A 27,909-nucleotide genomic window follows, 5' to 3' on the forward strand; every position below is an offset into this window, starting at 1 on the left:
TCCTGCTAGACACCAGGAAGTATGAAACATTGCAAGGCCCGGGCTTCTCTGGAGTGCCAAAACATTTCTTATCTTTTGAGCCCACATGCTAGAGACAAAGTCCAGGTTATGAGTCGGTTTCAAATACCATTACAGTTAAACAAATATACTCTAAAACATTTCAAATTACCTTGTTGAGTCAGGTCTCAAGTAAATATGATAAATGGGCTTGTTGGCTTTTATCAAGTATCATAATTAAAACTCAACCAAATTAAAACCCAACCTATTCAATTCCTGCAGATTTCCACTTACACCTTCTCACATTTATTTTGGTTCCAATAAGGTATTTTTTAACTCTGCCCACAATTTATTCAGCCAGTAGTGTTTGTTCACAACTAATCTATTATGCTGAGAGTGTGAAAAATACCTTTCTTCCCATTATTTGTTTTTAAAGATTGCCTGTGACTGTGATTTGATCCTTCTGCAGTTTTCCTTTCATCCCAAAGGGCCAAATTTTGTTTCAGGTTAATTCTTTTGTAACTGAATAGGTTTCAGTGGAGATCAAATCAGAGGACAACTCGGATTCAGCCATTTTTCTTACATCAGGTTATATTCCTTTAAAAAATAACTCAGTAGTTCCTTTAAAACACAATAAATCTTTTGAATCAGATTTCCCTTTAGAAGAGAAACTGAAAATGTTTTCTAATGTCTTCAGCATAAACTTCACTGAGTCCTTGGTTTTTTTTTTTTCTTGAAAACTGACAGGTAGGAATTTGCTTAATCCAGGCTTGTCCTTTTTTTACTTTTCAGACAGCAATATTTATGATAGATCATCAATAATTGAGAAATTGTATTTAATTTCACAATGCAAACCCAAAAATCTTTCATCTCTGTTTTGTTGTGAAATGGGAAAATTGATTTGTTCTGGAATTCTCTAGCTGCCTTTTGACCTGCTGTCCTTCGGGCAAACATTTAGCTGTGATGATAGTAATATGTATTTTAGACTGTCCAGTAGTCATTTGCACACATGCTTTCACTGCTTTGAATTTAATTTGAAAGTGCAATGCAACCCATAATAAAGTCAATACAGGCAACGTTGCTGTCTTAAAGCAATAGCTTATAAACCAGAATTAAAAAGGAACAATTTCAAGCAGATGTAAGTGTCTCACTTTTTCCATCCTGGGATAAATCATTCTTCAGCAAACACACAGTAGCTCATTAACACAATACTACTTCTAAGCCTTTTTTTTTTTTTTTTTTTTAATAGCAAGTTATAACTATAAGCACTTACTGTTATGGCCTGTAATCTTTCTTTCAGCAGTTCGGCTTCCTCCATTCTAGAAATCAAAAACAGACAAGTAGTGAAGGAAAACAGAATGAGACCATAAGCAGAAAGCCTCCTGGAAGGGCTACAAAAAAAGCTGAGGTGATTTGATCCAATTCCAGAGCAGAGAGAAGGCAGAATTTTTGACTTGTTAGGAGAGTCCCAGAACAGATGAGCAGATCAGTTCAGACAGACACATGTAATGAGAGTGTGTAGAAGAGGCAGACGTGGAAAGTGCTGGCATGAGCTGACTGACAAGTTGGAACAGTGGAGCACAAGCCCTTTTCCTTCAGAAGCTGCCAACTCTTTGTTTTAATGTGCTCAGTTAGCGTGCCATTGCTTCTTTAACTGTTAAATGCCCAAAACCGAATCTTCCAGGACCATGGTAGAAGTAAACTTTTATTATGTTCCTAATCCTTTTTCTTCCGTTTGTGTATGCTTCTGGTCATAAGCAGATATTTTAAACTTATTGAGTATTCCTATTTCTTATGAAACTTATTTTACCTGTGTGTTTTAACCTGTTGTAATATTAGCATTGTAGATGGCATGGGTTTTTTTTGAGATGGCAGTTTTAACTCAGTTTCCTAGTTGAAATTTTTAGAGAAGCTGTATTCATAGCTGGAAGAATGTTTTAGAACTGCTAACCTAAAGTAAAACAAACTCTAATCAATTAGGGCTGTCATTGAATGTAAGTGTTAATCTGTGCAATTACTGGTCAGCTATCTAGGACTCAGGGGAAGCTTTGTCTAAGTAAGGATTTCAGGATCATCATTTCAGTGTTACCAAGATGAGTCTAAAATGCCAGTGGCTCTCACGCTGGATTTCCGTTCAGCTGACTTGAAGGGTTTTTTGCTGTGGACTTCTGCTGAAAACAGCATTATGCTCCTTAAGGGATGGTGTACATTTTGACCTTTCCAATTAGGTGAGCAGGAGTCAGCCTTCCAAAATCAATCTAGGAAACTTGCAAAACATGTGGAACTGCCTCTAGTAAAATCCAGTTTTGGAAAAAATTCTAAGCAAGATAAAACTGAATTCAAACAGCAATAAGATGTAATGTGAATCTGGAATCCCTTTGTAACCCTCAGTATCATGTAACTTGAGTCTTTGTAAGGACACTAACAGGAGAGTCAGTTAGCATGTTTGTTTGTTTGTTTTTTTTTCTGCTAATTCATTGAGATGACCAAACTCAGCAGGATTTGGTGAGAGGTTTTACTTTACATGTCAGTACAGTAACCTGAATCTTGGTGGCAAATCAGGCTCATTACTAGCAAATTCTAAGATGTTACAGTTGTTACAGAATTGAACACTTGATTGTGAAGTTACGTACTTAATAATTCAATATGAGTCGATATTTAATTTTAATTTCCACCTTTCTAGTATGTTATCACTTATCCATATACACAGGCCGACTATCCCCCTCCACACTGGGATTAAGGATGCATGAATGTTTTGTTTATACTGTGATCCACCATGAGGTTTTGTTCAAAGTTGCAAAGATCCCATGTTTTATTCTCCAGAGAGGATTTTTTTTAAATATTAATATATACCTCATTTGCTCAGCACCCAAAATTAAAAAAATTACCACATAAAAGCACATGTGAAGTTCAAAGGCAAGTGTACTGAGGTATATCAAGAGACAGATTACATGGGAATTTAAATGTGTTCAGTTTATGGATTTGAGAATAAATTCAACTACCCCACTGAATTAAACATATTCTTGCTGTAGAAGCCAATAGAGAGACAGTCTTTCTGTTTAATGTTTCATAAATTAGTATAGCCTGCCTTATTATATGTTGAAAAAAACCCCTGAACTTATTTCATCTTTGTCTTTGTGAAGTTCATCTTAAAATTTAAGTGCATATGTGGACTTCAAAATGTTTAAAAATATTTAAAGTGGCAAATGACTACATCCGAAATAAGGAAGTCTGTTTTGGGCCAGAATCTGTACTCTGATATACATGGGATTCCATTTTCAATGTGTGAAGAAATGAGATCAGTATTTCAAGTTTGAATAAGAATCAGTTGGGGTCGCATTACTTTGAATTTTTATTATCTAAAATATTTTCCGAACTTTATGGTCCAAAATTATTTAAATGCTTTTAAAGACCTTACATGTGGATGTTATATATTTACAGACCAGGAAAGTATTTAACATGTTTTTCCCTAATCTAAACCCCAGATTTTGAAGTAACCTGAAGATGGTTTCTAAAATCTTGCTTCCTTTTTTAAGTGACCGTTATTAAGAAAGTATTTAAAGCTCACTTTAAACATTTTAAATTGTTTAAATCATATATATCCCCTTGCTAGGCAGGATTTGTTGTTCAGTCAATAGGGTGTTTTCCAGTTATCTTAATCCTATTCTAAATGGGATTTATGTGCAAGAGAAGAAATGGACCAGCTGTCATTTTGTCTGCCACTTAAGCCTGCTTCACCAGTAGGAGTATAGTGGTGTTATAGGTTAGATCAGTGAATCTGAACAGCTGTATTTTCAGTCCGAAGGATTCTTGGAACAAGGTTTTTCAGAACTTGCCTGTCAGAAATATATCCAGAGGAAACTGTCTACCTATTCTGCAATTTTAAGGGGGGGGGGTGGAAGAGAAAAACAAATATTTTAGAAGAATAATGTGTTAGCCTGTGTTTCTGTAACTGGCAACTGTATATTTTTCTTTTGGTGGAACAGATTTTCTGAGTTATGCAGAAAATGGTTGTTGTATCACCTGGTGAGTCATACAGGTTGGTTTTTTTTGGCTTCACTTCTTCCTTTGTTCATTTCCATTTTGTACTGGGTACCTAATGTAGGAGTAATAATGAGAATCTGAAGCACAAGGTGAAACAGTTGCATTATGAAGTCTTACAGAAAAGTGGGTCAAATTTAGAAGAATGCAATATCCTGAACCAAAATCTAGAAGTAGGACCACAGAAGCACTTTCACAGCTGGAAATGCAAGTTCTGTTGTCCATTTCTGGAGCAAAGTCTGAGTACCGGTATAGAGAAATCCTGCCACTTCAGAACTGTAGCGGCTGTCCCTGGCCATACTCTACAAACAAAACCATCCTCAGGTCTACTCTTACTTGCTACACTGGGATTTCTTTTGAAACAAATCATTAACTACAGTAATGTACAGTGAGTTATAGATTATTTTAGTAGCAAACAATTGCTTCTAAGAAGAAACCTCTCATTAAAGGTAATGAGCAAGAAGCTTTTACTTTTTGAAAAACATGCTTGAAAAAGTGAGTTTGAAGTGAATGGAGTTGATCAGATTGTTATCAGTTGAAAACACAGCCTATGATTTCTGGCAAGAGTGGTTACTGAGTTCATGAATCACCATTTCGTACATCTTAACCATCTTATTTTGCTTCAGCTTGAGCTGCCTTCTGTAGCTGTGTCTGAAACAGGAAAAGGATGTTTCGGACTTGGTATCAAAGTGAATTTTATATTCTTACAGTGAGCAAATGTACTGCCACTATGCATCTGTCTGCATGTAGCCTTGAATCTCTGACAACAGAGGAAATAAATTTTTTTACATTGGTGGCGTTGACATTGAAAATGTCTACTGCAGCGTCCTGTCAATTGGCCCAAAGATCTGGTGTCTGGGATGCCTCAGCTGTTGAGAAATGGTCTTTCCTTCAGCTAGAACCAAGATTTTGCATTTTAAAGGTGAAAAGTAAGCCAACAAGAAATAGAAATTTGAAGATCTAAAAACTTTTCTTTATTCCAGATGAAATGCATGCCAAGAGACAACTAAAGCCTTTGGGCAGTTGCTTCCAAAACTTTTTTTTTTGAGAGACTTTTTCTTTAGCTGCATGTTATTTCTCCAAAGGAAAACAGGTTCATTTGTCTCACTCAAAGGCTGGTTTTCCACCATTAATCTGCAAAGTACTTCCAGCTGTTTCAGTCAACAGTGCATTAATGTTGCATAATATGCAGCAAACAGCTTTTGTCTAGGGTACATCCAGCTGAAGAACTGTTCTGGGGTTCATCATATTGCTATTGTTTTTGGCTAAAGAGCTTAAGACAGTTACAATTCTCAGTGATGGAAAACTTAGCCCTCAGTAAGTAAAAGGCTTGAAATTCAAGGAAGGAATACTAGCTAGAAGCAGCACCTATCGCATTAAACTTGTTTTACTTTAACCTGATTTCTTTCATATTATAAATAACATATTTTCATGTATCCATCAAGTCATAAATTCCAAGCTAAACTGGAAGGTGTTTCGTGAAACGTGTGTGTTAATAACAGGGGGAAAAAAGCTTTAAAGTGAGGATAACCTAGAGAGACAAAGTTAAAAACTATCCCCAGAATATAATTTTATATACAAGAATATGTGTATATATGCAAATATATATTTCATATATTAAAAAAAATATTAGTAGTAGTTAGTAAAGATATTGGGTATCTGTATGGGTACTTGTACATGCTTAAATATTGCATCTAGGCGTACGTATAACTACCAGACTAGTCGTGTGTAGCACATCTATGGGAGATTTTCTCATTGCTTGTTTTCCTTCTGTAGCTTATACAACGATAACTTTCTAGTCTCTCAGTTTCTGTTATCACTAAGTGTTTAATCTAATGACCTGTTTAACATGTGGCATTGCCTGACCCTTATCAGGTCAATAAAATTTAAGAAGCTTTCTTTTATACTTTAGCCAGAGTCCAGATTGTATTAGTCAGTATACTTAGATATGTGATAAATCGGGGCGGGGGGGGGGTGGGGATGGGGAAGGGATGTGGAGAGAGGAAAAACAGCCTCATATCCCTCCATCAAATTATACAATATTAGAAATTATAAAAAAATGTGTACATTTTTAGGATCTTAGAGGAAGTTCATAACAAAACCTCTGCCAGCTCTCAGAAGGGATTAAAATTTTGCCTTGAAAGCCAATTTTGGAGAAGTAATTCCCTACTAGGCAGGTCTTTTAACATAACAAAGTTCCTGGGTCCTCTGAAGCAAGACCATATCAGAGTATCTCAGTCTTGTGAAGCTAAATTCTACCTTCTTTACTTGTTTGAGTAGACACACACCCTGAATCTCCGAAAGGAAAAGCCTTCAACTATTATGTTTCTGTTGATACAACTCCCTTCCTGTTGCTATTCATAACTGTGAATATATTAAATCTTTAAAATCAAACTAAAGAAATAGCTCTTGATCATTGCCTTCAATTGTTTTTAAAACATTATTTTAATAATATTTTATAATAAATCTGCTTGTCAGTTATGTTTCAATATTCAAAACTTCAATATAGAGAAGTTTTAGAATGCAGCATTGGCTCCACCATCTCTTCTGTGGTAGGTGTGTCTATTATATGCACAGTGGAGCCTAGCTACAAATGCTATTGTGCTAAATACGGATCATCTTGCCCCTGTTTTCTAAAAGTACACAGCAAACTCTGTCAAAGACTATTGATTATTTTTTAATCAGTTAAACATGTTTTTTGTAACCTTTTCCATGTTCAGGACACTTGTCAGTTCTTGGCATCATGTATTTTGGAAATGTTTTATGGAACTCTGAATGTGGGAGGCTTTCCAAAGCAGCTTTAACAAGCTCTGTTGTCTCTCATTTAAAAATCACACTTCAGTGAATAGTTTAAGTGTAACTACTGCAGTGATATTAAACGTGAGATTCTTAACAGAATGTGTTCAGATGCCTAGATAAGTGATAAGATTGTCTTTGTTTTTTTTTTTTTTTTAAAAAAATGTAAACTGAAATAAATAAAACCACAAGGAGTCTGAAACACTCATGATCAGAGCCTTAAACATGTTGTGGAATGCATTGCTTGCAACCCAGCATTTTCCAACTGCTGCAGATACACGCTTCTAAGAATAGTGCAGAGTTTTAAATCCTACCCAGCCAACTGTGTGGGGAATTTTTAGCAGGGCTCTGAGAACCAGCTTTAGTAGTTGTATAGTTTGGTTGTGTTTCATTAAGCGAAACCACATACCTGATAACCAGCGCCAAATCCTGGGGAAAGTAACAAAGCCCACACGGGTACTGTGCTGACCATAGTAAGGTAAACTGCGTGACATAGTCTTCCGATTCTTGTTTTCTGATGCTCTTGGAGAACACAAAGAGAACAGTAGTGCTGTTTGGGTCTAACAGGCCTCAGTAGGATTGCAGAGCAAAATTAGGGCCTTGCAGACATATTTTTGTGATCACTTAGTGCCAGGTGTCGTTTCTTTGAGTACAAGTGCTGCTGCTGGAAGCCTTGAAAGTATGGATGATTGGCTCTAGAAGACAGAGCTGAAGTAAGAATTCCTTAGGAGAAAACCTTTCTTCTGCAACTGGAGATGGGGGGTGCAGAAGAGGCAGGGACAAGACTGGAGGTGGTGAAGCCATTTGGCAAGATCCCATAATGACCAACCTCTTGTTTGCAGGCTGAATAATGGAAGCTGTGTAGGTTACATCAGTTGATTCCCATCTCCTGAGGCATGGGCAGGGCACTCACCCTGCTCCCCTGGAAAAGCTGCCTAACCAGCCTGCGCCTGTAGCAAGGTCTGCTCTGAGAACCAGAGCTCAGGTGTTCTGCAAGATGAGATGAACCTTATCTGATAGCTCTCAGCAGAGCAAAGAGGACTTACTGCTTTCTCCACCCACACTTCCAGCCACATTTTCCAGCCACTTTCCTTCCTCTGGCTACTCTGGGAAGTTAATCTGTCAGAAAAGTGATTTTTAAAAAAAAAAACCAACAAAACAAACCTAAACCCCCAAATCCATGAGTGTCTGCTATGCCAGTAAGCTGAATAGGCTCAATGGGAGACAAAAGGAACGGTAGCATTAGGGGGTAAGAAGGAATGGGATTCTGGCTTGGAGATGAGCAAGAAGAGGAGAAAGATGGAGGAAAGTGACTCTTCTGGCAGCAGACAGTTGCTAGCTGAACTCGGCCATCTTGCAGGCCTCAGGCTTACCTTACCACAGTGGTCCAGGGACCATAAGAGACCTTATACTGACGTGTATAAGCATGCATGCATAGCTATTTATCTGAAACTTGAAACTGCTGTGAAAACATGATGACTTCAGACTCTGGCAATCCTTCCTGTGCTTCCAGATATTTGGTATCCTGCAATGTGGGTGGGCAAAAAATATCCCACATACAATTTGTTTTGCGTAAGCCTTTCCAAGTATTAATGGAAAAAAAAATACATTATAAGATTATGCAAAACTTTATTGTTAGCAGAGCTGATAAGATCATTTATGGCAGATAACACTTCTTGCAAATACAGGCCTATTTTTTTCAGTGAAGAAGACCTATTTTTTTTTGCTGAGGAGTTTGTTATTTGGAAGCAGTGGCTGAGAAAAACTCTCAACTCGTCAGTCATTCAAACTGTTGACTTCAGCTGTCCCCTGTTCATTTGCAGTGCCGGGTAGGTCATCTGAATAACACGGGGACTCCGACTGAACGCCTGCTGCGTGGAGCACCAAGAGATGCAGCGAAAGCAGCTGAAGCTGAATAGTTATCTGGATGCCTGTGAGAGTATGTCACCAACTTATGTTTTTCAACAGATTCAAATATTTCACTTCTGCTTCTCATAGCACTGTATATTTACTTAACCCCTTACCTTAAAGTGGTGATTATTAACTAGGAGCAAAAATAACTTAGTCTAATACCGTTTCCTTTATTTTCCTTGTAAGATCTGTTTTGATTCTCAGGATTTCTTACATTTTCTTACCAGAAAGGTAATATTATCTTCTTTTCAGCTGAATCTAAACTGGATCCTCTGAGTGATATTATACTGTTTGCGTGGTATTCACTTAGGGTGAAATTACATGAGAAGTTTGAACAGATATAATGGCTGTGTGGTGCTGAGAAGAGGCATCCTGCTTCTTTCTCTCTCAGTCCTGGACATGTATTCCCACAGTTTACTTGCCTGTCTGCTCACTGAATCCGTTTGCTAAGCTGGCAGGGAACTAACCAGGCAAAAAGGTGGCTGTGGCTAAGCTAGTGAGTCAAATCATTACCCAGAGAGGTCTGATGAGTGCCAAAATGTGGTAAAGGAAGAGGGCAGAGGGTGGAACTGTGGCTACTGGAAAATGCAAAGGAGGGGGGAAGAGTAGGGAGGGGTAGGAAGAAAGGGAAGTGGTGGTAAACTGTTAGATTAACTAAGCTGTTAAATGTAAATTTACCTTTACAGACTGTTTAACACAACGTGGGGAATTTTATTCTTTTTCCTCCCCTCTGAAGGCTGACTAGGCCTTTCAAATACTGTCAGCAGATCAAAGGTCAACATTTTGTTACCATCCATGAATAATGCAAAAAATAATCTGGCTGCAAGTTGCATGAAAGAATATTTTGGGCAATATAAAAGCTCTTTTCTTGTCACATCTTCTCAGCTGTGAACAAGTTCTTTACCCAGTGACATCAGGAAACCCAAACTAATCTGTAGCTCATGGTATTGCTTAACTAGAAGGAATTTCTGAAGAGTGTCTTTGCAAATTTCTCTTCAGCCTAGAAAGCAGGATCTTTGGTTGGGAGATCCGTTATAGTCTTTGTATAGATTTCTCACTGTCCAAATGCACCTGGAGACTGATGGCCTGCACAGGCTGGAGTTGGATACTATTTTAATCTTCTATTTTAGCAAAACATTTTTAAATTTGAAAATATCACTGTTGCATTTAGCCTGTACGTGAAATGACTCTTTGAAAAGGGCTTTGATGCATATTGTTAATCTGGAAAAGGGCTTGTCAGGTAATTTCTCATTTCACAAAGTATTGTAATAGCTTGCTGTAAAGGGGATCTAACTATATTGTCAGACTTGCAGCCAATGGAGTTAGGAGACTTCAAGAAGCCAGTTCTTGCGGTTTGGATTAGAAACTTAATCCACATTTCTTGCTTGTAATCATCACTGGATTGATTTTGGTGTTTGAAGGAAAAATCAGGAACATTCTAGCAGTTCTAGTTAACTGCTATCATCCTTTAATTTAGTTGGTCTGTTCTCTTATTTTGGCTAATGCAGCTGAGTATTGTAATCAAAAATTGTCATTATCTCATGGCTGCTCAGTGCTTTCATGACAGGTTTTATATTCTCACTTCCCAGTGGACCATCAGCAATGGAAGAACCACCAAGGAATGAGTAGCACACACAATAGTCTGTCCTTTCACTGAAGGAACACCACATGTCAGTGTAAGTATCAACACCTTTTCATATAGTCTACACTTCAAACACCAGTGAAAAGTTAATAATTAATTTATTTATACGTGTATATTTTTCTTTACTGAGATTCAAGAATGTTCTTTATGTAAATAACCTTTCTCGAATTGTATGAAGTATATGTTCATGTAGGTTCGTATTAACACTTGATTCTCTTAGGGGGCAGCCACTTATATAAGTACTGCTTGCAATTTATACCATAAATCTCAATAACAGTGGCACTGATTTATTGTTGAGTTGTTTAATGTTATAGCTCAGAAATTGAAGAGCTGAAGTTAGATCAAACAACTTCAATAATATCAGTTTGGATCTCTAGCTAGCAGAGGAAAGCACTTTTGGGGACCTAATGATCTATCTGAAGGAAATGTCAGCTTAAACACAGCTGGGGGACTGTAGCTCTCCTTAGTCCTAAGAAATGTCCTACAGAAAAGTAATATTATTCTGAACTGATTCTTTTTACTAGTATGAGTACCTGGAATTTATTTCATGGTTGACACGGTTTCACTTCATGTGTGTTGCTTGTATCTAGAGAATTTCATGCCTTTTTATCATATAGGCATATTTTTTATATCATCTCCTAGCCCCTCAATAATTTCATAATTCTGTAAATATCTCCATTAAAAATATTGACAGGCCATGGTTTTAGGTTCCTGTTTTGAATACTGGTTGTAGCATGGTAGATTATATAAAATAAAAATGAATTTGCATTTTTTAAGAGTAGTCACCACCACCACAAATTGAACAACTTCTGCAATTAAGAGATGTCTTGAGGGTTACCTGTTCTTAACAGAGGAAGAAAAAGGCCTTTGTAGTAATCATTTGGCTTCAGAGAACTTCAGAAACAAGTTCCCCTTATTGGGAGAGCTGATCACTGGCTTTCTGAAGCTGGGTTAAAACATTTTTTTAAGATATGTGCATGAATTCTCAAGAAGTGCAATATAGATCAGAAAAGGATCAATTTCTACACACTGTGACCACAACTCTTAGCTGTGTTTAGCTTAGTTTGTCTATGTTCAGATTGTTCACCTGTTTTCCAGGACAGGTCCCAATGTCACATGTGTATTGGGATTTTCAGAGCTATGCAAGTGTCCTATGCTTGCATTAATTGGGTTGTCCAGAGCTGAGCTACCACTGCCAGTTGTGTGCTACCATATGCAAATTAGCAGTTAGAATTGATGATGCAGGTACTGGAATGTGTTTGTTCAGTGGCTCCTGCTAGGGGGTTAAAAACAACTCTTCTTCTAAGCCCCCATTCCTTTGACTGAAGCCTTTTATCTTAATTGCCATATCATTATGACAGCTTCAGCAAAACTGACAGCAACACCTGAGCTGCTGGCTGGTACTTTCTCCAAACTGATAGCGTCTGCTTTCCAAAAAACCTCATGTGAGCCTCAGCCTCTTCTGCCTTCTCCTCCCACTTCTCCTAGACATTATCCTAATCCCCAGTCTTTCTCCTATCCTGTATTAATCCTATAAACCCTGAGCAAATCTGTCTACCTCTGTCCGTGTTTGGTGAGGAAGGTCCCGTTCTCCAGGGTGACAGCTCTCAGTGTGCATGGTCTGCACTGACAGGCTGCAGTCAAAACTGACCACAGTTTGAATCCCCCAGTTTAATTGTCCCTAACCTAAGCAATTATGAAACCCTCAGAGCAGCTTTAAGTGCTCATAGGACGTTCTGGAAATATTCCTTACATACTGGTCCCTTAGGTTGTGTTGTGTATAATGTTTGTGGTGTTGGACTGCTTTGAGTGAGTGAAATTAAATGCCAATTTTGAAAACAACATGAATAATACAAGAATAGATATATAGGACAGACTTCTAAAGATCATCCGCATGACTGAAGAAATCAGAATTTTATTCTGATTACACAGAGCTTTCAAAGAGAAATGTGAATCAACAAAACATCTTGACTCTTGATTCTTTTTGTTTCTCTTCTAGAAAATTACTTTAAATTCTCTAATTAACCTTTCATTGGAATTACTGATTCACTTGCAATTTTCTAATTCCCGTAGCTAAAAGCTATCTGTAGTACAGATTGTCAAAAACATTTGGTATGAAAGGCAAATATACTACAGACTGCCACAAACCCTCCTGTTCTAAATTAATGCTTTCAGATCCACTTTCCATTCTGTTCCGCCCCCCAAAATACTTCTTTCTGCATATTGTGAATGAATCCTACAATTATTAGATGCTAAAATCTATTATCCTAGATTAACCTCTTAGTTGTATTATTTATCAAGTTTTGCCTTTAATTTACTTACTTGACCTTTTGAGTGATTAGATTGGTCGTTGGTCTGATTTACAAGAACACTCCTAGCTAGTGAGACAATGACTAATCTCTCTAATTTACAGTTACCTCTACTATCCAGATACCCTCAGTTTCAGACATGAAAGTGGGATAAGAATTATTTTAATTCTTTGGCTTGTATATCTTTGATTATTCAATTATTTTATAATTTAATTATTCTAAATAATTGGATCCTCCTGAGTAATCAAAAGGTTTTTACAACAATTCATGAACAAGGTGCCATTTTTTTCCATGTAGATGTGGGATGATTAATAAACAGTTTGAGATCTGTCATGCATTCTTGTTTATCTGTAGGCTAAATTACTAGTCTGCCTGGGTTAATCTCAGCACTTCAGAAGTTTACAGAGAGTCTTTGATGGCATCTGCCTCCAATCTGCTCAATTACAAAACAGATAGATTTGCCTAATCAGGCTTTTGTTTTTTTCCTTTCAAACTCTGGTTCGCAAGGTGTATATCAATAACAAAACATTATGTAAGAATAGCTGAAGATCTCTGTTTTCCTTTGGACTTCTGCATATCATGAGGATTCTTCATTAGCAGTGCTTCATATTTTTTCTCTGACAATAATGCCTACACGTGGCACACAGACCTTTGCAGTGTCCCTCTGCAGTTCAGAAATGACAAACTGCTCCATATGTGTTCTGTAGTTCTAAGGAAGTCAATCTTATTTTTTTTTTCTTAAGGCTCACATGTATGAGAGACATAATGTAAATGGCAGCACTAGTTTACAATTATAATCCAAAACCAGTGCTGCTTAAAGCTAAAACAACAGTACGGTATTCACAGTGTTTGAGATTATGCCATCGTGCAGTAGGAAGACTATACTTGTTAAATCAAGCTATGTGTGGCCTTTTGTGCTCTTCAGTGTTTTGATCTGTGGCACTTTTTCAAAAAACAAGATTGATTGAAAGCAACTGAATCTAAATCCATCTGATTCAACTGGTAATGGCTTACTGTTAGGTATCTTGATCAGACAATTCTTGCTTGAGGATTTATATATTGGCTGGGAAAATTATGTAATCATTGCAAATTCTTCTTTGTTCCTTTAAATAAGAATAAAAAAATGCTAGCAACTTACAGCTTACCTTCATTATCACATAAAAACTCTTTGCAAGAGAAACTTGTGATATAGAAGTAGAGAATAAATTGACAACATTTTAAAGAAGAGTTGAATGAACACCAACATTAGTTTTTTGTGTTTTTTCCCCTCCTCAACACCAGAATTAGTGTTCATAGGATTGCATTAAATGAAAAATGAGTAATGCTACACAGAAAGAAACAGTTAATACATCTACTCCATCATATTAAAGTTTGACAGAGTTTCTAGTGACTTCTAACAAATGATGTTACTTTCCAATTGAACTGGTGTGATATTTGAAGACAGTAATAGCTGCTTTCACAAAACCTTAAAGCCTTGGCTGTGGTTTCTCCCCTTTGCAGATGCCATTCTTTAGTATAATAAGTAGAAGTGTAACTCTTCCACAGTTTTTCTAGAGCTGTTTTCATGTTGTGAGAACACCTAAGCTTTTCTTACAATTTTGGACAGCACTTTCTAGTTTTAATGAAATATTTCCATGTTTGTCTCTGAAGATAAATTTCCTAGTGGTTGACAGACACAAGTAAGAGTGCAGGTGGGAGTAAGACTTCCCTTAAACTAAATTTATTTAAGATTTTATACCTAAACATTATACTTTTATTCAACTCTTCATCTGCCACTTTTTTGTAACTAGTATTAGGTGAATGAAGACAAGTAAAATTATTCAAGTTATTTAGAAACAAATGTCTTACTGAATAATTGAAAACCAATGATTTTCAAATGTGGACTGGATTTGCTAGTTGTTTGGTGGTCTGAGTAATGAAATGTAAATATACAGACTGTCTCTCCTCACTGTCTTATCATGAGCCTAGATGAAGCGTGAATGAATTTGTGTAAATGAAGAAAATCAGCCCTTCTCCACTGTATATTTCTTGCTTCCTATCTGACAGGTGGGAAGAATGGTACTTCCCTAGCTCTTGGGGGAGGAGTGCTGTTATTGAACATGGAGTACTCCTTGCACAGCCATTTAGATGAGATCTGAATTCAGAATCTAGCTAAAATGATGGTTGGTCATTTGGTAAAAAACATTGGGAAAAAAGCGCTTTAAACAGCCTTTTTGACTTATAGATGTCCACGCAAAATAACAATTGCAACCAACCATAGCAATAATGGAATATTGCCAAAATTGTGCTACCAAAATGCGGGCCATCCCAGCCCAGAGGAGAACTGAAACAGCTGCTTGATTCCTGTTGAAAACCCTGGAAGTCATAAGCAAGTGCTCACCATGAGCTATGAGCTGCCTGTGTTTCAGAGGATGTCTCTGTTCTATTTTATTTCTGTTACAATAAGTGCTGTGCCTTACTAGTCTCCATAACTGTGTCTTTTAACGAATTATTTTGGATAGCTCAGACCCAGCAGCAGGCTAATATTCTATAGTCATTAGCAAATGTGATTTGCCTTTGAACAGTCTCCTATGCTAATCATTTTATGCTATCACCATGCTTTTTCAGGAGTAGCTGCATTTGCTAAAAGCAACCTGCCCCTGTCGATTTGCCAGGGAAGGTCCTGTCATGTGATTTAGTACCTCTCAAAAAATGTCTCTGTGTGGCTTGACTGACTTCTCAATTCTTTGCATGCTGAGATTGTTTGAATATAGCAGGCCAACTATTTTCACAGAGGGCTATAGTTCAGATCTCATCTTAGTGCCCTTTCTAAATCAGCAACCAGACTGATGTTATGCATTAGCAGATGACAGCACTTGATTTGGTGATGAGGAGTGGCATTTTTCACCCTGGGAGACTGGAGGCTGAGCCAGGGGCTGCCATCACATTTTTTCCTCAGTCACAGCTTGTGCGGGAGTCCCTGGCTGTTTTGATATGCAGCAGAAAATGCAACCAGTAAGCAGAGCTTCTGGTAAATCCTGCGTCTCCTTGCATTCAGGGTTTCCTTGTGCGTCAGCCTGATGGCATGAAGATGAACTGCCTGGGAGGAAGAGTACTCCTCCCTCTTGGTAGAAGCACCATCTCTGTTATACTGCAGCAGTGTCACTGCCTCAGTTTAATCTTTGTGACAAGGACGTTTGCTGCAGTAGGCACAACTGCACTTTACAAATGCATTGCTTGTGTGACAGGCTCAGGACACTGGGGCAGGTTTTCAAGAGGGCTCAGTCAGCTCCTGTGATGCTTACAGGCAGTTTTCTGAAGACCCAGGACAGAGAGCTCCGAACAGAGAAAAGCTGTAGAAACTCTATCTCTGTCAGCAGTATGGGAAGTTGTTTCTGTGGGCAGCAAACATCTATTTGTGCAAGGAGCGACCACAAGATCTCTTGTTTTCAGAGGGGCTGTTTTATTGGCTTTTGAAAGGAAAAATGTGACTTGTCAATAACTGAACTTCTAGTCAATATTGAATTCCTTCTGCCTTGATAAGTGGTAGTCAGTGGTGATAGATTATTGTATGGTGTATACATACAGCACAAGCCACAATATTGGGCAGAAGAGATAACACCTCTCTCTGGCTGGCTGTACATATCAGCAAAGTATGTATCTATGAATATAAAATCCACAGATCCAAATATTCCTCTTATGCACGTATCTGTATAAATAACCCTTCCTTCATTCAGAGAACTGACCACTCGCAGAACACAGTCCGTGCACTCTTTTACAAGCAATGAAGCATATTGTGCTTCAGTCATACTAGATGTTTTACAAACACTTGGGCAGGCGATGGTGCCAGTGGTGAGCTTATAAACTAATAAAAGGGGCCTTCATAAAAGGCTTGGCATTGAATCTGTGATGCTTTGTATGTGCTACCTTTTCTGATAATGTTAGAGACCTTATCTATACTGGGCAAAGGGCGCTGTTAGAAAACACGTATTTAATGTACTTTAAATAACATAACATGATTCAGTGCTTACTGTGACCGAAGATAATCTACAACTAGCTGGACTTACTTAGCCTTTCACTCCCTTAACTTTAGCTGTAACTAGATAACTCATTTTTAAACTCAGCTATCTGTATTTATTCTAGACAATAGCCTGTTTTGTGCTGTTTATAGTGGTGGTTTTTTTCTAACAATACCTTCCAGTTTGGTAAAGATACAGACATTTCACTGCCTGAAAGGTTATAAAATTTAATGGAAAAGGTAGGGCATAGCGGGTCATGGTCCTGAACAGACAAAACATGACAGTAAACTGATGTTTCTGTTGAGCAGTCACAGGGGATTGACAGAAAAACACATCTGGTAGTGGGAGATTTCTCTGGGCTCTAGTACTGACAATGAGGGGAAAATTAACCCTAAACAGGGTATTTAAGACAAGAAAAAAAAATTTAGAAAAACATACAGGAAGCCCACTACTTGCCTTGGATTAGTTTGATTTCATTTTACTTTTGGTACTATTTCATATCAATGACTAACTTTTATAGATGTGCCTTAGCACCTCTGGAAACATTCGAATAGATCTTGCTTGAACTTCTGGAAGAGATCTTATTATAAATGTAACCTCAAGAACACAGAAAACAGGGAAGAGATCGTGAGGATCAAAGATCACAATGAACACTGGGAAAAAGTTAACTGATACATGAGAAAGTAAGTTGCTGAAGAAGCAGTATTCATGATCTATAGTTTCGTCTTTTGTTTGGCTATCAGCAGGTATATAATAACAAAGCTTGAAAGCTCTTTGATCAGCAGTTCAGCTCCCACGCTGGGAATGAGGCAGGGCTTGCTCAGCCGATACCTCATTCTGACAAATAAATTGAGTTACAGGATGGACACAGCGCAGGAGTCAGTGTGGCATCAGTAAGAACAGTAATAGCATAAACCTCTACCAATCACTGTTTGTAGGAGAAGTAAGAGCATGGAAAGGTTAACCGACAGCACATCTAGTATTACTTGTTCAGCTGGAGTAAAGGAAGGACTTTCAAAAAAGGAAGCACAGAAACTGGCCTTGCTCCAGGGATGAACCTGCTAGGGCTTGTAGATGTCAGCTGTCTGTAGTGGGTGGGTAGATTCTATATGAGTTTCATCAGATCCTGGCAGGGTCTACGTTGCCTATGAAGAGGGCTGGGTTGTGTTCTGACAGGTAAATATGGGATGACACAGTAGCTTAAGTGTGGAAACAACACAATGACACAGTCATCAGACTGCGGGAAACTTGGTGAGAATAGAAAGACAATGCTTGAGCTGGGATTTTAACGTAAGAAAGATCTCTCCCTCTTCTGAAGTCCTGACATGATAATGGTTCTTTCTGAGGATACCAGCAATTCCCTTTGCATTTTTTTGTACTGGATGAAACTAATGTTGCCAAGGAAGTGACCGTAGGTGCTTGTATACCATGGTTCTGAGAGCCGTGTGAGTACTAGCCCACACTTCATAGTTACTGATTTTGATCCTTCCAGCCTGCAGCATAGGGAAATTAATACTAACAACTCAGTGTGGCTAGGACTTAATTATATGGAACCTGATCCTCGCTTTATGGAGCTTGATCCTCACTTTATAGAGCCTGATCCTCTATGTCCTCTATAGAGCCTGATCTAGCCTAACTCCTCCAAATCTGATGTGTAACCTCAACAGAGTTCCTTCAGGTTTCTGTCAACAATGCACAGAATCAGGCCTGCTATTCATGAGCAGGTCTGGGCACCGTCAACCAACATGAAGTTCCAGAGAGCCTTAGTCCCTGAGTTACAGCACAAAGTTTGCTCCTGGGGTGGAGGGGGGGAAGTAGCTTTAATTATTTGTAGAGATCAAATTTATTAGAGAACATTCTGGCTGTGCAATGTAATTTCTTTATAGCATCCGCTGGGATATTGCAAGCTTGAGCTGAAGGAGGGGCCAGCCAAACAGCATCTCATCTGCACTGAGGGAGCCAGCCAAAAGAACATTACTCTTGTAATGCTCAAAATTGACTGGAAAGCTAGAAGTAATTTTCAGTAGCACGCATAAGGTATGCTTTGGCTCATTCATAGACTCCTGGGGGTGGTTTTCTAAAATAACATTTCTTGTGGGTATCTTTCTAAAGACACACATACAATCTTTATCCCCCTAGCATCGACTCTGTAAGGAAGATTGAGTATCATTGTCTGTTATTTTGATAGATGTTGTAGAGCTATGCTAGGAATAATAAACAACCTGGATCTATCCTCTACCTGGGAGCCCTTGAAAATCTCTGTGTATATGGGAAATATTTCTTAATGCAGTTCAATTCTCACCTCAAAGAAGGTCGTTTCTGTGTACTCTGTGAACCTCTTGGAAAGAATGTGTTTATTTTGAAACAAAATTTCTTGAACTTCAACCAAAAATCCCACTTAAGGGACAGACTGTGTCCATCTTTATGCTCAGTTTCACACGGATCACAGTTCATGTCCCAAAACAGCAGCCGTGTATTATTAGTTTAAGCATCCCTAAAATCTAATTCTTAAGTAAAGTAATATGTTGGTAGAAAGATACAGTTTAGATTTTGTTTCACTATGTAAAAGAATCTCTGGAAATATAAGGATTGATTAGAAAAAAATTCTCATCTCATTATAAGCAATTTCTTTTATAGAATTTGCTGATTTTTTGGACTCTGCTGAGCAATCCCAGGGCACGGTGATCTCTACATAGTAGGGGCTGCGGAGGCAAAGAGCACATAGAAATGAAGTATTTGTAGTTCAAGACATATAATTACAAGCTCTTTCTGGGCAGATTCAAGGTCAAGCTCGTTGCCTTGAGACAGAGAATCTTTATGGGAAATGGCAGCTAAGGATTAAGTCTATAGAGGAATATATTTGCCTCTTGCCCAAGTACAAGACAAACTGCATAAATGTGCTTCAGTACATTGAATTACTCTGCAGTGCTATTAGGAGTATCTGCCAAGATGTTTTTTTGAGAAGATAAATCTTTAATTTCTAGCAGCAGCATGTGGATAAATGACAGTCAAGACACATCATCCTGGCTGTTCTGCAGTCAACTGGGAGCTCTGCACTTGCTACATTAGGAGAAAATGAAATAAGATTACCCTGACGTCTCCTGAGTCTTTTAGCTTTCATTTTTGGCTAGTCAGCCGTTACCAAAATGAACAGGGCCAAATTCATTCTTTGAGTATCTTTGAAGGCAGAGGAGTTATAATTGTACTAAGTCCCAAGCTTCTTAGTATAAAGACTGTGCCGAATCTTGCCGGAGAATCTCCTTTTGAGAGCTTTTCTCTAATGGAATGCAGTGTTTAGCTTGGCTTTTCATTATTCATCATGAGTCACTCTGCTGCCTGTTCAAAAGCTGCATTTGCAAATAAATGTTTTTGCGTTTTCTCAGTTTTCAGTGAAACATGAAAAAAATCTCATGAAGACAATTAAGAATCGTGCTTAGGCCCATCAGTATGCTGTGGGTTAATGAGGAGATGGGTCAACTAGGGTAAAGATAATTTCAGTGAAAATATTCTGTTTACATTTAAAGGTCTCTTGATGCCCAGAAGACTTCATAGAGTTCCTTTTGCTATTACAGTGCTGTCTCTTTACTTCATCCTCTCTGTTGTGTGTAAAAAGTCGTGACAGGCCTGGTGTCTTTGCAGTCTTTGACCTAGGTTACAGTCAGGGTCACTAGCAGGGAAAAATGTCTGTTCTCCTTTCCCTGCACTCCTAAGGTAGGGACTGATTTTATTTACCTCTTAAGCTGATACAAAAAGTAGTAGAAGTTGTTTGCACAAAAGTTTGCATGATCCCACTAGGATGAGCATAACCCATGTTCAGATTTTTTCCACTGGCTGCTTCATATTCCTTGTGATGGTTTTTTCCTCAGAGAACTAAATTGGTTGTTCTGCACCTGATAATCCCCATGGCAGATTTTTCCCAATGCTCTAACTTTAGCATCACGTTATAATGATTTCAACAGGACTGATTCACATTACTTGCAACCTATGGCAAGTTGCAAATAGTTGGCATTCTAGTCTATGTAGCAAATACCTTCAAGTACTTGCTTTTGGAAGGTCATCTCAATGAAACACTAACTGGTGGACAAACCCGGGATTGGAGACAAACGTTTGTTAGTTTTCCCACTTTTTTCTCTTTCACGTAACAGCTGCTGTATTTTCTAGCTTACTGTTTCCTCGGCTACCATTGCCAACATTAGCTGTTTCCAGACTAATGGAAATTTTCTTCTGAATGAAGCAAGTTGTACTACCATCTATTTGAAAATGGGAAACATTCGTAATCTTTACATACAAAGAAATAAGATTTTACCATAAATATAGAAAAAAAGCACTGTTTGCGCCCAGATTTCAAACACATCTTTGAATTAGCTGTGAGCTGGAAAAACGTTTGGGAATGTGAAAGAAGATGACTGCTCTAAACATCTCATTATGAAATGCAAAAGGTTATTCTTTTTTTGCTTCTTGAGCTCTTCATTCCCACAGGAGATGGCCTTTTGAAAAAAGAAATGTGTCAAACAGGAAAAGAAGGCATTTAAGGAAGAAGCATGACTGTAGCCTGAATTGTTGGCTTGGCCTTATCACATTCTAGATAGAAAAATGGAAGATGGATGGATTCACACCCAAATTCCACTGCAGTCATCAGCAGAAACTTTAGAACTGGGCTCAGGGGCCACGTGTTTACCCCATGTGCAGCTGTTAAAGTGCAAGGATCTCTGAGCCTGTGTCCTGATGCACTTTTAGTTGGTTGATCCTCTTTTATAAATGGGAGTGGTCAGGTGTTATGGGTGCGACCACAGTGAAAGAGATGTCTGTAACCTACCTAAGAGAGATCTTGTGTAATTTCTGTGACAAGGATTCATGATTCCACAAATCTGGCCTTTTTTGTTCTATAGTGAGCATTTTCAGGATTCCCAAAAGAACATGACTGCTGTCTTCATTCTTTTTTCTGCAATCTGCAGCCAGAGAGTTGCATGGTATTTTGTTCAGGATATTAAATGCTAATCTCTTGAGTTGTTTCTCAGATTTATCTAGTGTGTTGTATAACTTTATAGTTAAGGCACATTCAGAAATGTCTCAATTAGAAAACAGACAGAATTGCAGAAATGAAGCTACAAGTAAAATGGACATGTAAAAATATTCCAACTTTCTGTAAGAAGCTTTAGACAGACCAGATTTCATAGTTAAATATTAAGATATTGAGATCTCCCTGTCTTAAAACCAGATTAGGAAATGGAAATGGATTATCAGATGAATGAATTGATTGTCATTCTCTTTATACATATATATCACAGAGGGAGCCATGCTTTTCTGTAACTTTCACGTGGAAACTGCCAGAAAAGAACAAGTAAAGAAACCAGCAAAAAGTACTGGTTTATATAACTTTATTTGCATACTTATATAGACTATGTAATTGCTAGAAATGGTTGCTTTGTAGGAATAGTGTGTGACAAGTCATCCATCACTTGATAACTGGTCCCCCAGCAGACATGTTGAGAAGTTAAAGAACTCTGTGGTAGCTTCTGTGTTTGTTTTCATAAGAACATTCACTGACAGGCCTGTCAAGTGCTTGCTGCGTCAATGATCTCTCCAAAGTCTGTCTTATATTTGTTAATTGCCTGCAAATTGTAATGGTACACTCATTTCAGGGATTTTATTACAGGCCAAAGGTATGTACAGTGCTATAAAGTAAACCAGGAAAAAATTCACCTCTTCTCCCATGATTTAATATGTCCAGAGGTCTGTGTTGACTTTTTCATTCAATGCATGGCTTGTCCGAAGTAGAAGATGATATATGAATTTGGGAATTAAACTATCAGCATAGTACCAGTGAGTTTTATTTCATTTATAACACAATGAATACATAATCAAATATTTTGAACCTGTTGCTTGACACTCTTTATATGTTAGGCTAATGTTACCATCTATTAAGCATGAGGCATTCCTATGCTGGGAATATTCCTTATCAGATCTGGGTAATCTTCCTGTTGAAATATCTCTCAGTCAACAGATGAAGTGGGAATCTCCCTAGCTAATGGCTGATAGATAAGTGCTGCTCATTAGAGGTTTTCCTTTCATGCTTACCTCTTGCCACCTAGCCCGAAGGAAACTTGGTTCTTGTAATCTCTTTAGTAATCAGTATGGACAAAAGTACTTCAAGGTGTGGAGGACTTAAATAGAGTAAGAGAACTGTGTTGGCTCTAGCATAAGCAAAGGAAACATTTCCAAAATGATAATAAGTGGAGGTTTGGTGCTCTAGGTAGAGAACTATAGGTAGAAAAAACCCTATAACTATACCTTCATAATGTTTGCTATGAATCACATTGTCCACTGGCATGTGTGGAAATATACAGTAGTGGAGAATCTGAGACTGTATTTCCATAGCAGATTGTGAATTCCCCCTGGAATCCCAAAACTTGAAGTGCCTTTAAACAAATAAAAGCAGCTGTCTTGAGTCTTAAGTCATGAGCACGTTCTGTGAGTACCAGTTTACTCTGATTCAAATGCCTCCGTAAAGTTACTCTGTTTTGTTACAGAAAATACCACCTGGAAACAGCTGGATGGGTGTTGAGTTATGATTACTACCAGAGTCCTGTGATGTAGCACTGTTGGAAATTGTGCACACTGATAGATGGTAGTCAAACAGGCCTGACCTTGCTGTCACTCTGAGGCAGTCCAGACTTTCCCTCACCACCCAGCCTTCTTACCCTCCCCAGAACCCTTCTACCTTCAGACTTTCATGACATGATCTACTATTCCTTTTCTTTGCTCCTTCCAAGTACTTAAATTAGTGAAATCATACAGGCTTTTGTTGCTCTGTGTGCAGATAAACTTTGGTATCAGTTGCATAGCTGGTTGCAACTGATTTATACAAGTCCCAGCCTGAAGGTGATAAGGACAGTGGCAGGCAATCACAGCGCTGGTGCTTGCTGTCTGCCTTTTGCTCTATATAGTCATGTTTTGTGCACTTCTGACACAGTCCCACCAGGAATTTTTTAAAAAACATTTTTCTGACACAAACTGGAAAAGGAATGCTACTAGAGCACTGCTGAAAACCTGGAAAACCTTTATGTTCATATAGGTCTTGGATTTCTGAGAGGAATTTACCATGACACCAGCTAACAGAAGCACGCAAACACTAGGACAATTTTATATGCCCTTTCTTCAGGAAAAAGGGTATAGAAATCAATGGCCACTTGTTGGACTGAAGCTGCTAGAATTTGGTTTCGGCCTTCTCTGTGCCTGAGGTTGAATTTATTTTCATTTTTAAAATGAGTAAAATTTTAAAACCAAAGTCAGTGAAAATCTTCACTATTTATTAACCTGCATCTGCTTAATAGCTCTCACAGGAAGTTAGCAGAGCAGCTGCTTGTTGAGATAGACATCCTGAGATTAAACTAATTTTGCACTAATATTGTTTTAGAAGTTTATGGAAGAGTGTTATTCCACCAATTCCAGGTACAAGTTTTGCTATAGATGTAGAATAGACTCTAGATTCCCTCTGCACTCAGTGAAGATGGGCATCTCCAGAGCGCACTTTGGCCATTCCTAAAATAGAGGAGTTGCTTTCTGGAAGTGTCTGACTCCCTCTGCTGACTACAGAGCCTTTTTCTGCCATCCTAGTTTTCCTGTTGACAAAACAATGTTCTTGATTCTTTGTGTAAAAAAAAAAACAAAAAACAAAAAAACAAAATAAACCAACAAACCAATACAGGTTAGAACAAGTCTAATATGTGGGCAAATGAAAGTCCACAGACTTTGAAAATATATTAAATCAACATTTTAACATGAACAGAAGCATTTATGTTGCATTTTCATGTTGATGTACATTCATTATGCCCCCTAATATGAGCATTCAGGAGTGTTAACTCTATTAACTCTTGACTACTGTCAAATCTAGGAAAACCAAAATGCCATCCTGGAAGGGAACCAAGCTGGATCGATGTCTGTTATCCCTTTGCCAATGCTGCACAGCCCACTACTGATACTTCTGGCAACAACCTACCAGCCTCACAGTAGGCAGATAAGGAATAACCTGCCCTTCCCTCTTCCTTCATGGGCCTTACCTGATCTGTAGCAATTAATGATTGGCTTGAATTCAGAAACATTAAATAATTTTTCTACAAAGCTGATATCCTAATTGTACTTGAAAATTCTGGAAATAACTACTTAATCCCTTTCTTAACATTGAATCATGTTTCAACATCTTCCTGTGGCAACAGGTTCCGCAGCTTGATTACACAGTGAGTGTAAAAGTATTATTTTGATTTTCTATCTTTTACTTCTATGAAATGCCTCCTTGTTTTTGAACGGAGATGCACACAGATTAGGAGTCTTTCACCTTCCTTGCTTTGTCTGCTCCTTTCTACATAGTTTCTAACATAAGTTATTTTAATATTCTCGATTTTTCAGGGAGTAAGGTGTTTTTTTTTTTTATCCTTCCCCAAGTTTGTTCTAATTCTCCAAAATCCTTTCCATAGATGCAGAGATCAGAGTGCATATAACATTCTAGACAAATTTGTGCTTGTGATTTCTATAAACACATTCTAACATTCTGTTATTTAGAGTTTCAGCATTTCTATATCTTTGCATTTTTGGCTACACAGTTACATCTTCACTTAACTAAGATAATGCTGATGTCCATTTCTTGACCAAATATTGCCATGTAAACATACCTACAGCTAATTCAGAGTTCATCAGTGTCCTAGTAATTAACACCATGTTTATCAGCTTTGATTTTTCTTTCTCCTCTTTGTGTCCATTCACCTAGCGTGCTTCGATCCCTTTGTGTAATAATTTCAATTTTCATTGTTATGTGTGGTGTGTTGATTGATAGTGGAACTAAGATTCTACATTCCTAGATAGAAATAATAACCCATTGTAATCTGCATGGGAAAACTTTAATTGAATTTGTAACTGAGCGTAAGGGAAAAAACATGCGTTATGTTATGTGTATTAGTTAAATGAAATAATGAACACTAACAGCTATAGTTAAATGAGTGAGAAAGAAAAAAGCATAGGAGATATCTGATCATTTCTAAACCAGTTCCTGATTCTTCTGCTTATTTCTCTAAAACAGACAAATGTCTCTACCAAAACAGATCTAAAGCTATGGATGTCCTGGGTTGTAATTTACCACAAAGCAGGCAAAAATGACTGTGGTTAATTTTCTTCTCTGAGAGTTCAATCTGAAATGAATATTCTGAGCACCACAATTAAAGCAGGATGTGAGAGAAAGGTAAACAGCCAGAGGAGAATTTTACATGCAAAAGGAAAGCTGCTTGCATTTAAAAGAAGCTCCTTCTGTGCAGACAAGTTCTATAGACAAGGTGGGGGCTAGGGAGGGGAAAAACACAACAGAGAAAATTGGAAGAAGAGAGATTGAAATAAAAGGGCAATCTGAGGATATAATTTAGAGAGACCAGAGAGAGAAGGTTGAAATTATCTGTTTTCAGCAACTTAAAGGGAAGATTAAAGTGCCAGAGTGTTTGAAAGGTGAAATAACCAATTTTGAGTGTGAGAAAAGCTGAGCAGGAGTTGTAATTTATGGAGGTTAGGGACTGAGAAGTTAGGTCAAACATGAGCTTCATGAGAATGCGACTTCTAATAATGGAATTGTCACATAAGACAGCAGAAAACTCAGTGTGGGGGATGTTTAAGGCAATTCATTGCTGGATATAGCACTGATGTCCAAACAAGATGCACAAAGCAAGGCAAAAGTTATCTTTGTTTATACTTGTTTCTCAGTGATGACTCTCCTCACAATGCTTTTTGCTACCTTTTCGGATCATACAGAATGTTAAAACTAGAATTATCTAATTAAGAGTGCTAAGTTAACAGTTGGACTCAATAATTTAAAGGTTCTTTACAGACAAAATGATTCTATAATTTTGTGATTCTGTGATTAAAATAAATAGTTCTAGTTCTGACAGTGAAAAGTTGTGGTTTAAATTAAAGCCAAACCACACAATCTGTGTATCTCCGTAAACTTTGATTGTTGTTATGCATGGCTGCTTTGCTAGTGGCCACATCAGCACAGTGACCACAGTGTTTCTTCTGTATTCAAAATCACTCTCTAATACTGTTTAATGTCACAGAAGCAGGTTTAGAACAGTTGGATTAGATTTAAGTATGTTTCAATATCCCCTTCTCCTTTCTTCTTTACCTGTCTTTCTATCCTCTCTCTCTCTGTTTTCCCCTTGTCTCCCAAGAACAGCTATAGTCACAGTAACACAAATAGATATTTTAAGATTTGTGTAGTTCTAACTTTGAAATAGATACTTATCTATTATGAATGGGCACAAATGCATTGAATGTCTGCTGGATCAGTGCAGATAGTTCTCTGTCCCGTCCTCCCAAATCTGAAAGCACAAGAACTCATAATCCAGATCCACACCGTAATTGTAGATGTATAAACTAGGAACTTTTTTAGTAAGCAAGAAAAGCAGAATGAAGAGCAGAATCCAAATACTATGGAAAGACAGACTTTGATAGTCACATTTCTTAAGAGCAGCAAGCAGCCTAAATAGATTTTAAGAAATTGGTATCTTACCTTTTTTGTCTTTGTTCAGAAACCAAAATGTCAGACTGCATTTTGATGTCACATTTATCACTATCACTTTGCAAATGACAACAGGGTAGAGGACTGAAAGAAGTACAGTCTGAGATGATAAATCCTTTTGATGCTGTGTTATTGTGCTTTATTCATGCAGAGATCCATCCAGGTGAAGTTTGACCTTCTTTTGTGGGGTTAAGAAAAAAAGATGGAAAAAGATATTTTAATATGTCCATGGCACGACTGAGAAATACTTGCTAAAAACTTTTCCTCTGATAAATCAGTAATCATCTAAGGGACGTACTTGTGTTGCTTGCTGGTTGCAATCTAGTAAATATTTAACTTGCTAAATAAGAGACTTGGGGCTGTGCGACTTATAAGTGGGTGTAGCCCTTACTTTGGCATTTATTGTGGCCCTTTGCTCTGGACATAGCCTAACGAAATTAGCAGTTGAGTTAAAGATTGTGGTGGTTTACTGTAATTTCTGGACAGATAAAAATGCTAGGCAGGTGCTAAAGGTTGCTTTTAACAAAAATTATAAACTTTTGTATCATGAACTATTTTAAATGAAATAAGTGTGTTGACAGTCTTCAGGAAAAATCACAGCAAATGCATTCTAAAATGGAACTTCTGTGATCAGGAATGCTAAATTTTCTTAGAGATACA

General features: G+C 37.8%; 2 protein-coding genes across 9 annotated transcripts in view; one reads left to right on the top strand and one right to left on the bottom strand.

Moving 5' to 3' along the window:
- PALMD (palmdelphin) overlaps positions 1-1,547 on the bottom strand; it is a 28,344-nt gene extending 26,797 nt beyond the window's left edge. Inside the window, exon 1 of the mRNA XM_068405726.1 lies at positions 1,271-1,547. Within this exon, the coding sequence (XP_068261827.1) occupies positions 1,271-1,315 (45 nt within the window). The 5' untranslated portion in view covers positions 1,316-1,547. The remainder of the gene's footprint in view (positions 1-1,270) is intronic.
- FRRS1 (ferric chelate reductase 1) overlaps positions 1-27,909 on the top strand; it is a 96,491-nt gene that overhangs the window by 51,175 nt on the left and 17,407 nt on the right. For 7 of the 8 annotated variants that reach the window (XM_068405715.1, XM_068405723.1, XM_068405716.1 and 4 more), the window contains 2 exons: positions 8,658-8,773; positions 10,335-10,421. In XM_068405715.1, coding sequence (XP_068261816.1) covers positions 8,658-8,753 — 96 coding nt within the window. In that variant the 3' untranslated portion in view covers positions 8,754-8,773; positions 10,335-10,421. Of the gene's footprint in view, positions 1-8,657; positions 8,774-10,334; positions 10,422-27,909 lie in introns of those variants that run through there. The other variant, XM_068405717.1, reaches the window with a different exon arrangement.

This window comes from Nyctibius grandis, chromosome 8 (assembly GCF_013368605.1).
Source record: "Nyctibius grandis isolate bNycGra1 chromosome 8, bNycGra1.pri, whole genome shotgun sequence".
NCBI lineage: Eukaryota > Metazoa > Chordata > Aves > Nyctibiiformes > Nyctibiidae > Nyctibius > Nyctibius grandis.